Below are 13,775 nucleotides of genomic sequence, written 5' to 3'. Positions count from 1 at the left end.
ACCCTGAGTAATGAAGCAGAGGATGCTCAGGAGTAGGGAGGGTTAGCTGTAGAGGTGAAACTCAAGGGCTGAGGATAAAGAGTCTGGGAGAAAGGAAATGTGAGAAAAATCTAGGTTATGGAAAGTAGGAGATAGCTCTGTAGTGGGTTCAGAAGAGGGAGGGGCTGTCAAAGACCAGGCCTCACTCAGACCCACTCTTTTCTCAGGGAACTAATTATGGGGGAGGACCCCGCCCAGCCCCGCAAGTATAAGAAGAAGAAGAAGGAGCTACAGGGTGATGGGCCTCCCAGTTCTCCTACTAATGACGTAAGTCCTCTTCCTTGACCTTTGTCCCATTTCTGGAGCTATGGTGATTGAATATTTCCCCGGCGCTACCGGTAGAACTTCCCAGTTTCAGCAACCTCTTTGAACAGTAGCTCTTCCTTCAGTATTCAGCCTTGCTCCAAGAGTGGCTAGGAATTTTGGCATAAAAGTAAGAGCCACCAGAAAGCAGCACACAGGGCTCTTCCACCAGTTGCCTTCTCCATGATGCTGCTCGGTCTTGTTTTAAGGAATAAAGGGGAGGGACTGAAAACTAGAACCTTCATAAGCTCAGGCTATTGTAGAGGGAATTGTAATCCAACTTGGTATCAGTGCCAGGGAAGAGGGAGGAGGAGACCAAGACCAGAGGAGCAGCTGACAGTTCTCTTGAGCTTTCTGACTTCTTGACTCTACAGCCTACAGTGAAATATGAGACTCAGCCACGGTTTATCACAGCCACTGGAGGCACACTGCACATGTATCAGCTGGAAGGGTTGAATTGGCTACGCTTCTCATGGGCCCAGGGCACTGACACCATTCTGGCTGATGAGATGGGGCTGGGCAAGACCATACAAACCATCGTCTTCCTCTACTCACTCTATAAGGAGGTGCTCAATTCTAGGGCCCCTGAGAGGGACTGCCAGGCTGAGGCCTAGCCTGGACTGGGGAAGGTGGGAGTGGAGGATGAGGGCAGAGGATGGGGGGAGGGCGTGGCAGGCAGGGGACTGGGATATTCAACCTGGATTAATGGTCCCCTTTACCCTCGAATCCCAGGGCCACACAAAAGGTCCTTTCCTGGTGAGTGCCCCACTCTCTACCATCATTAACTGGGAGCGGGAGTTCCAGATGTGGGCACCCAAGTTCTATGTGGTGACGTACACGGGTGACAAGGACAGCCGGGCCATCATTCGTGAGAATGAGTTTTCCTTTGAAGACAACGCCATCAAAGGTGGCAAGAAAGCTTTTAAGATGAAGGTAAGCGCCTCTGCCTCATATTCTCTAAGACCCTCAAATCTGTCATTTCTTTGCCCCAACCAGGATTTCAGTTCCTTTATTCCCCACTCGGCTTTCTCCCTCCTTTCCTTTACCCACCCTCACACCTCTGCACTCCAATCCTGGAGATGTAGCAAGCACTCCCAGAGGTGTACATGGATCATGTGATGGAAGTTTGAGGGCCATGTTTAATAATCCTTGCATGGAGTCAAAGTTGGAGGCTCGCCAGCTGGCTCCCTTTGGCAATCATGGTCAGGAGAGGGTGGGCACAGAATGGGGGTGGAGGTGCTTGGGTATCAGGTAGCAGCCAAATGGACAATGATTGTATCGGCAGAGGGAGGCACAGGTGAAGTTCCACGTTCTCCTGACATCGTATGAGCTGATCACCATTGATCAGGCAGCACTTGGCTCCATCCGTTGGGCCTGCCTCGTGGTAGATGAGGCCCATCGGCTCAAAAACAACCAGTCCAAGGTGAGTGAGATACCCAGACCTCAGAAACTTGAGACTGTTTAAAATGAAGGCAAGCACTCCTACTTGCCTTCATTTTTAAAAAGTTCCAGGGACTCTATAGTCTGGGAGGCAGGATGCCTGGGAAGCTCTGGGGAGAAGTCCAGGTTGGAAGAGGGAGAAAACTAGGGTCTGGGGCCTCTGATCCTAAAGGAAATGGAAGCTGGAGGCAGGAAAAAGTTGATAATGTGGGCCAATCACTTGCCACTGATTGGCCCTTTCTCTTGCCTTTCTTTGCCCCATTTTCTAGTTTTTCAGGGTCCTCAATGGCTACAAGATAGATCATAAGTTGCTGCTGACAGGGACTCCATTGCAAAATAATCTGGAGGAGCTCTTCCATCTGTTGAACTTCCTCACCCCAGAGAGATTTAAGTAAGTGGCTCACTAGGGTAGTCTGGAGAGATGAGAGGTGGAGGGGCTGAGAAGATAAGTGGGTGGAGGATTGATCTGAAATGAAGAATAGAGTCTGAGGTCAGGGGCAAAACCTGACAGCTGTTCATTTCCTTATTTCCTTTTGACTACTAGCAACCTGGAGGGCTTCCTGGAGGAGTTTGCTGACATATCCAAAGAAGACCAGATTAAAAAACTGCATGATTTACTGGGGCCACATATGCTACGTAGGCTCAAGGCTGATGTCTTTAAGAACATGCCAGCCAAGACAGAGCTCATCGTTCGAGTGGAGCTAAGCCCCATGCAGAAGTGAGATGCAAGACGGGTTAATCTGGACTATGGGTTGGGGATTTGGTGGCAGCTTTCCAAGAGTAGGTGACCAAGCATGACATGGTAACCGCTTCCTTTATTATGTCTTTTATATGCCCCACTCTGGTCTTTAGGAAATACTACAAGTATATCCTGACTCGAAATTTTGAGGCCTTGAATTCCCGAGGCGGTGGGAACCAAGTGTCGCTGCTCAACATCATGATGGATCTTAAGAAGTGCTGCAACCATCCATACCTCTTTCCTGTGGCTGCTATGGTAGATACAAGAGCTGGAAACTGAGTCAATGCCTGGCTTTCTAAAAGTGGGAGGAGTTGAGCACAGAACTGAAGCTGGGCTGTGAGGCCAGGGATTGGATTTCTGAGAAGGGTAAATATGGGGGCACATTTTCTGACCCTCTCGTCCTCCTTTCTGCTTCCTTCTTTTCAGGAGTCCCCAAAACTCCCCAGTGGGGCCTATGAGGGTGGGGCACTTATTAAGGCATCTGGGAAGCTCATGCTGCTGCAGAAGATGCTACGGAAGCTGAAGGAGCAAGGACACAGAGTGCTCATCTTCTCACAGGTGACCCAGTCCCGTAGCTCACTCTCACCATCAGACTAATCCCTTACCTCATTCCTGTGGCTGCCATGGTATGAGGTTAGGAGAGTACATCCTTAAGAGTTTTTGGTATAGCTAAGTTCCTCTTGGCTTCTGATCCCTGTTCTTTGGAAGGTATAGTCCAGCTTTTAAGCTAGATGGAGAGAAGGGGGAGAGTGAGCCATCTGCCTCTCAAGGAGGTTTCTGGGGACTGGTACTATTCCTTAATCTTATTGGGGAAGGGAGGAAAGCACAGACCTTTTGGAAATCTGATGAAAGCTATGGATCCATTCTCCAGAAAAGTTGCACATACAATTACACAGTCGTGTACAGATTTTCATGGGGCTCATAGATTTGTTTGAAACCTTTTCAGGGGTCTCAGAAGAACCTCTGCCTTAAGAGAAATGATCTTAAATCAAGAGAATATGACAAGAATGTGGAATGAGAAAGAGCTGGGGTAGGGGAGGCAGCACTCGGGAGCATAGGACAGGGCATGGGTGCAAGTGTGAGGATTGGGGTTGAGGAAAGTAAAGGGATAGAACCGGCAGGGCCCACCCCACTGCTTCATCATTATAGACTCCTTTGTTTTCTCTTGTTCTAGATGACCAAGATGTTAGACTTGCTAGAGGACTTCTTAGACTATGAAGGCTACAAGTATGAGCGCATTGATGGTGGCATCACTGGTGCCCTGAGGCAGGAGGCCATCGATCGATTTAATGGTGAGAGGCGAGATGCCTTGGTCCCTGCTGGGTATGGGAAACCCAAGAAACCTGCACTTAGGTCCCTGGGCTGGGACGGGGCTGGCCTGGGAAGATATTAGCCACTTGGGCTTTTGAGTTGGGGACTTGTTTGATTGTAGTCAGGAAACATCTAGGAGCAGGTAGACAGAATTGCTGGCTACACGACAAGCCTGGTTTCCTAATTCTCACCTCTAGCTCCTGGGGCCCAGCAATTCTGCTTCCTCCTGTCCACCCGAGCTGGGGGCTTGGGCATCAATCTGGCCACTGCTGACACTGTCATCATCTTCGATTCTGACTGGAACCCCCATAATGACATCCAGGTGGGAACTCGCCTCCTGGAGCTCCTGTACCATTTGGCAAGGACACACGGGTTCACGGAGGAGGGTGTTGTGTTCTGGGGTCAGAAATAAGTCTGTTGGGCGATAGAAGACCCTTCCTTGCCAGCTTCCTTTCCTGAGCGTGTGGGTGGTGTCTTCCCTGCCACTCCCTTGGCCCATCCCCACTTTCGCCCACCCCTGCAGGCCTTTAGCCGTGCTCATCGGATCGGCCAGGCCAACAAAGTGATGATTTACCGGTTTGTGACTCGCGCATCAGTGGAAGAGCGAATCACACAAGTGGCCAAGAGAAAGATGATGCTGACACATCTGGTGGTACGGCCTGGGCTGGGCTCCAAAGCGGGCTCCATGTCTAAGCAGGAGCTGGATGACATCCTCAAATTTGGCACTGAGGAACTATTTAAGGATGAAAACGAGGGTGAGAACTTTTTCTGCAATTCCCTGAAAGCAGGCCCCTGCTTTCATCTGAGTATTTCTCTCCTGAAGCCCTTGAAGAAAAACTTCTGTGTAGTGTGTGGAGGAAGGTCCACCTCTTTCTTTACATGTAGGATTGAAAACAACAGCGAATCTCTACATAGACTTCCAGGAAAAGCGCCTTCTCCAGAGCTCCCATGAAAGGGAAGCAGAGTAGAACGCTTTCCTTTGATCTTTCTAAAGTTCTTCCCAACGTTCTGGTTGGAACTCAGAATTCCCTCATATCCCCCTCTCCACCAGGGGAGAATAAGGAAGAGGACAGCAGTGTGATTCATTATGACAATGAGGCCATTGCTCGGCTATTGGACCGGAACCAGGATGCAACTGAGGACACCGATGTGCAGAACATGAACGAATATCTCAGTTCTTTCAAGGTGGCCCAGTATGTGGTGCGGGAGGAAGACAAGGTGAGAGGCTGGGGCTGGGCGCTGTCTGTCCTAGGCTGTCTCTGAAGGGCAGTGTCTTACCAGACCTCGAAATAGGAGGAGTCCCCCTTCCTCTTGTTTTTCTGTCTACTCTCTTACCATAGATAGAGTCCAGCAAAGAGCAGTAGTGGACTGCAAACAACTTCTTGATATAATGGGTGAAACTGGACTTTGGAGAAAGACTTAGGCCCAGAAAGCACCAATAAACATGGAAGGGTACCTTCTGAGTCAGAACAAGAGGGACACAGAGGGCACTAGAGGAGAGATTTAGAAAAGGGGATTAGCAAGGTTGGAGAAGCATATTGCGGGTAAGAGATAAGGAAAAGGCAAATGTGCAGTGTCCAGAAAATTCATGCAGAGTTTAAGAGATGTAGGAGGCAGGAGGTGGAAGGACTGGGTCGGGAGGAGACTGCCGCCATTCATTCTGCTGCCCTTCAGATTGAGGAGATCGAACGAGAGATCATCAAGCAGGAGGAGAACGTGGATCCTGACTACTGGGAGAAGCTGCTGAGGCATCACTATGAGCAACAGCAGGAAGACCTAGCCCGGAATCTTGGCAAGGGCAAGCGGGTTCGCAAGCAAGTTAACTACAATGATGCTGCTCAGGAGGACCAAGGTGGGGACTGCCCCCAATACAGGAACTGAGAAGCTCAGAGTGCTGAGGAGGGGCCTGAAGGCTGCGGGCGTGTAGCAGGAAAGACAGGCCTAGAGGTCAGGGCCTTCCCTGCTAAAGGGGAAAGAGATTAAGAAGGATCAGTAGTTGCTGCCTGGAGGCCAGGTGGGTTTGCAGGCAATCTAAGCTATCTGGTGATTGTGGGGGGGCTCTTGTGGACACCCAGGAGTCCTTCTTTAGAGCAGGTTACACAGGATTCAGGAGGTGCCCAGAGACAAGGTGGGAGGTGAGGGGACATGGTTCAGAATATATGGCCCCAGAGTCAAGATTGCGGGCAGTCATCCAGCATCCCCAGGAGGGTGAAGGCCAGAGTGAAGATACGGAAGTCTCCAAGTGGAGGCACCCAGGCAGAAAGAGTCCTGGCAGGGCCTTGTGCAGGGAGCGCTCACTGGCCACTGAGCCCTTTCCCCTTGCAGACAACCAGTCAGAGTACTCAGTGGGATCAGAAGAGGAGGATGAAGACTTTGATGAACGTCCTGAAGGTAGCATCTGTTTTCTGACTTTCTACTACTCCTCCCCTCATTGTCCTTGAAGCCCACTGTTTTTATATAATGCTTTTTTGTAGAGAAAGTAGACTGCAGATAAGCAAAAAGGAAGAAATGCCCATCATCTCTCCACTGTTAAAATTTGGAGAATATAACCCTGCAGGCTTAGATGCCTAGATGAGCGATCAAGAAAGATCACATTATTTTACATTCCCATCAGTCATCTTGCTTGCATCAAATACTTGGCTTCTAATTTTTTTACTATGATTTGATTCTTTTAGCACTACTGAGTTAGTAGTTCTGAAAGTGCTTGGAAGAAAATTAGAAGTGCCTCAGACATGACACGGGCCTTCCCTGAGTTCTATATCTTGTGGGAATGGGGTGCTGGGAAGGACTGAGGGGTGGAGGAGGTGGTGGATCTACTAACTTGGGTCACCCCCACCCAGGGCGTCGACAGTCAAAGAGGCAGCTCCGGAATGAAAAGGATAAGCCACTGCCTCCACTGCTGGCTCGAGTTGGGGGCAACATTGAGGTGAGAGCTGGGCCCAGGCTCCTGAGAGTTCCCTAAGGAGAGAGTGAAAGCTGGGGGGTTGGAAACTGAGTCACTGAGGGGACAAAGGATCGAGATATGAGATCCCTGGACATCATCACCCACTCCCTTCTCACCTTCTCACCCCTATCCTCAGGTGTTGGGGTTCAATACCCGTCAGCGGAAGGCTTTCCTCAATGCTGTCATGCGCTGGGGGATGCCACCACAGGATGCTTTCACCACTCAGTGGCTGGTGCGGGACCTAAGAGGCAAGACGGAGAAGGAGTTCAAGTGAGTGTGGGTGATACGGGCCTGAGTTGGATGAAAGGGTAAGAGCTTTGGGCATTACCTTCTTCCTCTTGGCCACCATATGATGTGACCTTACTCAACTGATCATCACGCTCCCTGCCATACAATAGTTCTGGCTCGATTTCCTGGGGGGTGGGCTCAGCCTTCCCCACCTCCCCTCAGACGAGCCGAGAGTAGAGAGACCGGGCTTCCTTCCCCATGGGAGAGGTGGTTAAGAAAGGTGCCTCACCTGGATTGTCCTCGCCTTACATTTACTTGACCATGAAAACCAGGCATGGGAGCTGGTGGAAAGGATGAAGAGTTGACTGATGGGGCCTTTGACCAAAGTACCAAAGCCAAGGAGACAGTGGAAGCACAAGGGGAGGGGCAGACGGGTTAGCAGTTGGAGGGCTGATCATGGCGAGATTGAGAGGCCCAGGGGAGGACCCCTGGAGGCACTCAGGGAGTTCAGGGTTGAGGAGTTCAGTAATCCCTGTGCCTCTCCTAAGGCTCTCCTAACCCGCCTTCTACCCCCATGCTCCTTAGGGCCTATGTGTCTTTGTTCATGCGCCATCTTTGTGAGCCCGGAGCAGATGGCTCTGAAACGTTTGCTGACGGGGTCCCTCGGGAGGGCCTGAGTCGCCAGCAAGTGTTGACCCGCATTGGAGTCATGTCTCTCGTCAAGAAGAAGGTATCAGTCTTTCTGTCACCAAGAGTCAAGCTGGCCACCTGGCCCTGTCTTTTCTCTGCCCTGCATCCCTGAGTTCCAGACTCAGGCTGGTGCGAGATGGGACAGGACTTGAGCTTCCTGTGATTCCAGTGCCTGGAGCTGCCCCCTGTCTCTATGGCTCCCCCTCCCCCCTCAGGTACAGGAGTTTGAGCACATCAATGGGCGCTGGTCGATGCCTGAGCTGATGCCCGACCCCAGTGCTGACTCGAAGCGCTCCTCCAGAGCTTCCTCTCCTACTAAAACATCTCCTACAACCCCTGAGGCTTCCGCTACAAACAGTCCTTGCACCTCTAAGCCTGGTAATTGGGTCAGGATGGTGGGAGAGATGGAGATGAGGCCGTTGTCTGAAGGGGCTAGACTCCGAGGGATGGGGGTCACAGTGGGAAGTTTACACCTTCTTCACTCTGCCTTTCCCCTGTAGCTACTCCAGCTCCAAGTGAGAAAGGAGATGGCATGAGGACACCACTTGAGAAGGATGAAGCTGAAAACCAGGAGAAGCCAGAGAAGAATAGCAAAACTGGGGAGAAGATAGAGACAGAGGTGTGTGGCTACTTGACTTCCCTGAGGGGAGGGAACGGTGAATCTTGGAGGCCAGGTATCTGGGAGCCCTCCAGTTCATCCCCACCCATTGTTCTCTTCCAGGCTGATAACCCCAGCCCAGCCCTATCGTTCGGAGAGCGACTAGAGCCAAGGAAGATTCCTCTAGAGGATGAGGTGCCAGGGGTACCTGGAGAGATGGAGCCTGAACCTGGGTACCGGGGGGACAGAGAGAAGTCAGGTGGGTGCATGGCCTTAGGGGATGATGGGCTTAGAACTTGGGGGTGCCCTCTTCTGGGGTCAAGGAATGAGGGTGACATCCTCTCTCCTGTCCCCTACCCCTTCCCACAGCCACAGAGTCGACGCCAGGAGAGAGGGGGGAGGAGAAGCCATTGGATGGACAAGAACACAGGGAGAGGCCGGAGGGGGAAACGGGGGATTTGGGCAAGAGAGGTAATGGGTGGAAGGACTGGACCCTGGGTCCCTGAGGGAATTGGGAGGTGGAGTCTGGGGGACCAACTGCCTGGGTCCTGGGTGGGTAGTTGTTCCAAGGGCCAGTACAGTACAGGGAGTAGTCTTGGGGCCTGGGAGGAGACTGTCCTGAGGTTTGAGCTCTGCCCATCTACCCTAGCAGAAGATGTAAAAGGGGACCGAGAGCTTCGACCTGGTCCTCCTCGAGACGAGCCACGGTCCAATGGGCGACGTGAGGAGAAGGCAGAGAAGCCGCGGTTCATGTTCAATATCGCAGATGGTGGCTTCACAGGTGGGAGGGGGTCTCACTGCCACCTGCTCCTCTCTGGGATTTGCTCATCCTCATGGGGTTTCTCATTTTGCCTGCGATTTCCTGCTACCTTTAATTCTAAGTAACTGCCAATGAAATGGTACATGCATCTCTACTCCTTGCCCTCCGTCCTCCTTTAGTATATTCCTAACTCCAGAGTTGTCTTTAATTCTACCTTGATTCTTAATCCTAACTTGAACCTTGTTTGTAACTACTGTTGTCCCTAACCTAACCTTGCCCTATTCACCTTAAAGAGCCCTTAGTCCTTTACCACTATTCAGTTCCCTCATCTATACCTGTCTGTTGGGTTGGATGTGGTTTAAAAACTCCTGATGCCTCATCTATCTTCCATTCTCTTTTCAGAGCTTCACACACTGTGGCAGAATGAGGAACGGGCAGCTATTTCCTCGGGGAAACTCAATGAGATCTGGCACCGAAGACATGACTATTGGCTTCTGGCTGGGATTGTCCTGTATCCTTTAATACAAATACAAGGGGAAAAAAGGTTCTGTTAACCTGGAGAGAAGGACATTACAGAGAAGGAGTCCACGTGCAGGGAGGGGGGGAACAGTGCCCCACTTTGGGGAGATCAGGCCAGAAGGCAGAAGTGTTCACAGCCCAGCCCAGCCCTGTTAAATTCCTTGATGGTTCCCTTCCTTCATCGGCAGCCATGGCTACGCACGATGGCAGGACATCCAGAATGATGCTCAGTTTGCCATTATCAATGAGCCATTTAAAACTGAAGCCAATAAGGGGAACTTTCTGGAGATGAAAAATAAGTTTCTGGCCCGGAGATTCAAGGTGAGGATGAGGGATGAAAGAAACAATGCAGAAGAGGGGCGTGGGTGAGAGGTGGGACTAGATCTGGTTGGACTGTAGGGAAGGTTAATACCTTGAGGATGGTGGCGACACCTGAGGCCAAGACCAGAGTGTAAACTGTTTGGGACTGTGGTCCTGATCTGGGTCAGTGCTGGGATCAGTCAGTATTGGTGGGGAGCTGGGGGTGTCCTGGACCAGCAGTGAGTACCGTGTGGGTGTCCAGTGCTAGGTGTGGACCCTGTCCACTCGCCCCCTGCTGGCAGATCCCCATCCACTCGCCCACTGCTGGCAGATCTTTGCACTAATCCCCTCCCCATGCCCTCAGCTCCTGGAGCAGGCGCTGGTGATTGAGGAGCAGCTTCGGCGGGCGGCCTACCTGAACCTCTCGCAGGAGCCGGCGCACCCCGCCATGGCCCTCCACGCCCGCTTTGCCGAGGCCGAGTGCCTGGCTGAGAGCCACCAGCACCTCTCCAAGGAGTCGCTGGCGGGGAACAAGCCAGCCAACGCCGTACTGCACAAGGGTAAGGGCCGCGGCGGCCCCGCGCGGGGGAGGGCCCACAACGCTGCGTAAGTCTTCACCCCGCACCCCTCAAAATCTTCCCACCCCTCTGAACCCTTTACCCTCTGAACCAACCCCCTCTGACCTCTAATCCCACCTCTGACCCACCTGGCACCCCCTTGGGTTTTTAGCCTCTAGGATTTGTGCAGCCAGCTCTCATCCATGCCTAATAGCATTCACATCAGTGCCTAATAGAGGGACTTTGCCCCCAAAACTCCATGAGACTGTACCATGTCCCCTCTACAGGGCAGAACTTCTTCGCTGACCTACATGCCTGCCATACTGTTAATAGCACCCTGTTCAGGGCCTTGGCCTGTGTATAGACCACAAAAATCCTTACCCCTAATCCCACAAATCACATTCCTCACATCTCATTCACTCCACTAGGCAGAAACTACCACCGTCCCACCCTCTGTCCCTACCCCATGAAATTTCCCTTTGACCTTCAACCGTTCCTCCCAAACCCTCTTACCTTGAAAATAATAGATGAAATTCCAAACCCCTCTAACCATCTAATCTTATGTGATGTAGTGACTGACTCCTGGCCCCTTTGATTCCTGTTCTAATTCCTTGAATCTGTAATGCTGACCCTCTAACCTCCCTCCCCAGTTACTTATTAAAGCCTTGATCCTTAAATCTTTGACACCACTTACCACCTCCCATGCCTCCTGACTATTTCCTCCCCATCATCCCCAACCCCAAAACATCATTCTTCCAGTATGGGATGTTCTGACAACTCCCCGCCCCCATGTCTTCCAATGTCCTCCTCTATCCCTTTTCTCCATATTCCCTTTTCCTTTCTTCTCTCTCCATCTCTCTCTGTGGTGATCTGGTCTCTCTCCCTCTTTATCTGACACTCCCACCCACCAACCCCACCCCCGAGTTGCTCTCTTTTTCTGTCTACTTCTGTCATTTTCTTCTTCTCTGGTCCTTTGACATCTGTGTCCTCTCGCTCTCTTTTTCTGACTTTATCTGTCCATCCGACTCCTCGTCTCTTTTCCTGGCTCCATCTCTTCCTTTCCCTGTCTTTCTCTTGCCCTTCTTTCTCCGTGGCCCGGGCCCCAGTTCTGAACCAGCTGGAGGAGTTGCTGAGCGACATGAAGGCGGACGTGACGCGCCTGCCGGCCACGCTGTCCCGAATACCCCCCATCGCAGCCCGCCTGCAGATGTCCGAGCGCAGCATCCTCAGCCGGCTGGCCAGCAAGGGCACAGAACCTCACCCCACACCGGTAACCCCCTTGCCCTCTAACTCCATTTTCCCTGTTGGTACTCCTCCTGCACACATGTAGACGCTTCCATCCGATCCTGTATGGAAAAATGACTTGCTCTAGCACACTCCTCACCCTTGAATCTCCATGCCTGTATGTTATACACCTCAGTAGGTCTGGAGTTTGGCCTATAACATTTCCCCTACAGCTTCTTTCCTTTCAGACTGTGGACCCTCTAACTTGGGTTTGTTCTCTATTCCAGGCCTTCCCCCCGGGTCCCTACGCTACACCTCCGGGGTACGGGGCAGCCTTCAGCGCCGCTCCCGTAGGGGCCCTGGCCGCCGCAGGCGCCAATTACAGCCAGATGCCTGCAGGGTCCTTCATCACAGGTCAGCTGATGACTTCCTCCCATTCCTCTTTTTCCAAGCTTCATCCCTGCTGAGCTACCCTTTTACTGTTCCAGCCTATCTCATTTCCTTGGAAGTACCCCAAGGAAATGGAGTTATTCTGGGCTTTGTTCTTCCCACCCCTTTCTTAACTTCTCTTCCATTCCCATCATCAAAAACCTTATCCAAGGTTTCAGTGGTTATGTGGTTTGGTACCTCTTACCTGAGGCTCCTCCATCTGGGTTACTTCAGGGAAAAGACAAAATGAAATGAGAAGGGGGTATGGTGAGAGTTGGCGCATGTGTTCCATCATGTGGCATAAGGGGGAATATCAGGGAGAGGGGTTCACCCTGATCTTTCTCTTGCCCTTCTTCTCTGGTTCCACCCCTACCTTGGACAATCAGAAGTGACATGAAGTGACCTAAAAGTGAGAATATACTATTGTTGGAAAGTGATGTTTGGGAGTGAGCTAGGGATTGACCCTTCCTCTATCCCCTTCCCAAACAGCCGCCACCAACGGCCCTCCAGTGCTGGTGAAGAAGGAGAAGGAAATGGTGGGGGCATTGGTGTCAGACGGGCTGGATCGGAAGGAGCCCCGAGCCGGGGAGGTGATCTGTATAGACGACTGACTGGATCCCAGGCGTGCCCTTCACCCAGGCCCCGTGCCCGAGGCCGACCCCCAGCTCAGGCTTTGGGGCCTGCTGCCAATCCTCCGCCTTCCCCACCCCTTGGGCCACCACTGGGCTAGGAGCCCTTTTGCCTCTCTCAACAACTCCTCTCTTCAAGGGCCCATTGTCTTTCTCCACTCCCGCATACCTTTCCCACCACGCTTTGAAGACTGCTGGTGAGAAGAGGTCTGGGTGGGAGATGATTAGCAGGGTCTTCCAAATACTTTTATCCCCCACTGCCAAACATACACCGCTTCCCAATAAATGGTTGTAGGGAGGAAAGAAGTGGAGCATCCCCAGTCTTTATTCCTGCAGTATATGCTCCATCTCATGCAGAAGTGGGGGATTAGCGTTGCCTGGCCTTTAGAAACTGGTGGGGAAAAGAGCTTTGAAGAAAGGAGGGGGACTTTAGATAGGGATGACAATGAGCCCTGAGAGGGAGGAAGGGAAGTGGAGGGGTGGCTGCATGTTTCCTTCCCCTACCTCTCCCCAAATGGAGGATGGAGCAGTTACAAGGGAGGGAGTCAATTGCTGTTCAGCCTCAGAATAAAGGCGCCGTTCACTGGCTCAGTTACCTCCTGCGTACTGGCATCTTGTGTTGGGCATCTTCCCCCCTCCCTAGGGACCAAGGACCACCCCTACAAAGAGTGATGGTTGAGCAATACTCCCTCGAGCCAAAGAGGAGCTCCCCAATCTGTCCTTGGGGCCCAGGTTCCTGGAGGACTTCTCCCCTCCCTCCTGAAGGCCTGGATACTGACTAAATTTGAGTGGATCAGGCAGGGGGCCTAGTCAAGGGACTACCTTGCCTTTGGGACCAGAGCAAAATAGTGGAGGGCAGGCTGGGAAGACATGGGCACACCCTCCTCCCCAGGAGGGGCTGAGGAGAGTGGCAGTTTGCATGGCGAACCCCCCACTTCCTCTGCTGCCCCTTCACTTTCTTGCTGCCCCTTTCCCAGTCTCTCTTCACACCCACTCCTGGCCTGTCCCAATCCCCTCTTCTGTATCAGGTTTATTGGTTGTACATATAAATTATACTTTCCTTTC

The 13,775-nt window shown here is 52.0% G+C and overlaps 1 protein-coding gene and 1 non-coding gene across 14 annotated transcripts in view; both read left to right on the top strand.

The window, feature by feature from the left end:
* Positions 1–13,775, top strand: part of CHD3 (chromodomain helicase DNA binding protein 3) — a 25,080-nt gene extending 11,305 nt beyond the window's left edge. For 3 of the 13 annotated variants that reach the window (XM_074319399.1, XM_074319396.1, XM_074319398.1), the window contains exons 13-40: positions 207–306; positions 717–908; positions 1,075–1,275; positions 1,628–1,765; positions 2,052–2,173; positions 2,327–2,500; positions 2,635–2,776; positions 2,948–3,079; positions 3,696–3,813; positions 4,030–4,154; positions 4,356–4,587; positions 4,884–5,050; positions 5,507–5,684; positions 6,158–6,223; positions 6,673–6,758; positions 6,913–7,046; positions 7,590–7,734; positions 7,910–8,072; positions 8,195–8,313; positions 8,416–8,551; positions 8,662–8,763; positions 8,942–9,073; positions 9,455–9,563; positions 9,760–9,892; positions 10,236–10,477; positions 11,535–11,698; positions 11,940–12,066; positions 12,571–13,775. In XM_074319399.1, coding sequence (XP_074175500.1) covers positions 207–306; positions 717–908; positions 1,075–1,275; positions 1,628–1,765; positions 2,052–2,173; positions 2,327–2,500; positions 2,635–2,776; positions 2,948–3,079; positions 3,696–3,813; positions 4,030–4,154; positions 4,356–4,587; positions 4,884–5,050; positions 5,507–5,684; positions 6,158–6,223; positions 6,673–6,758; positions 6,913–7,046; positions 7,590–7,734; positions 7,910–8,072; positions 8,195–8,313; positions 8,416–8,551; positions 8,662–8,763; positions 8,942–9,073; positions 9,455–9,563; positions 9,760–9,892; positions 10,236–10,477; positions 11,535–11,698; positions 11,940–12,066; positions 12,571–12,811 — 4,120 coding nt within the window. In that variant the 3' untranslated portion in view covers positions 12,812–13,775. The other 10 variants (XM_074319401.1, XM_074319407.1, XR_012491982.1 and 7 more) reach the window with 9 other exon arrangements.
* Positions 7,178–7,317, top strand: LOC141569061 (small Cajal body-specific RNA 21). The gene has a single exon (XR_012492455.1).

The sequence above is a fragment of the Rhinolophus sinicus genome, linkage group LG15 (genome assembly GCF_036562045.2).
Source record: "Rhinolophus sinicus isolate RSC01 linkage group LG15, ASM3656204v1, whole genome shotgun sequence".
Taxonomy (NCBI): Eukaryota; Metazoa; Chordata; class Mammalia; order Chiroptera; family Rhinolophidae; genus Rhinolophus; species Rhinolophus sinicus.
The sequence above is the reverse complement of the archived record's forward strand: the minus strand, read 5'-3'. Positions and strand labels throughout refer to the sequence as shown.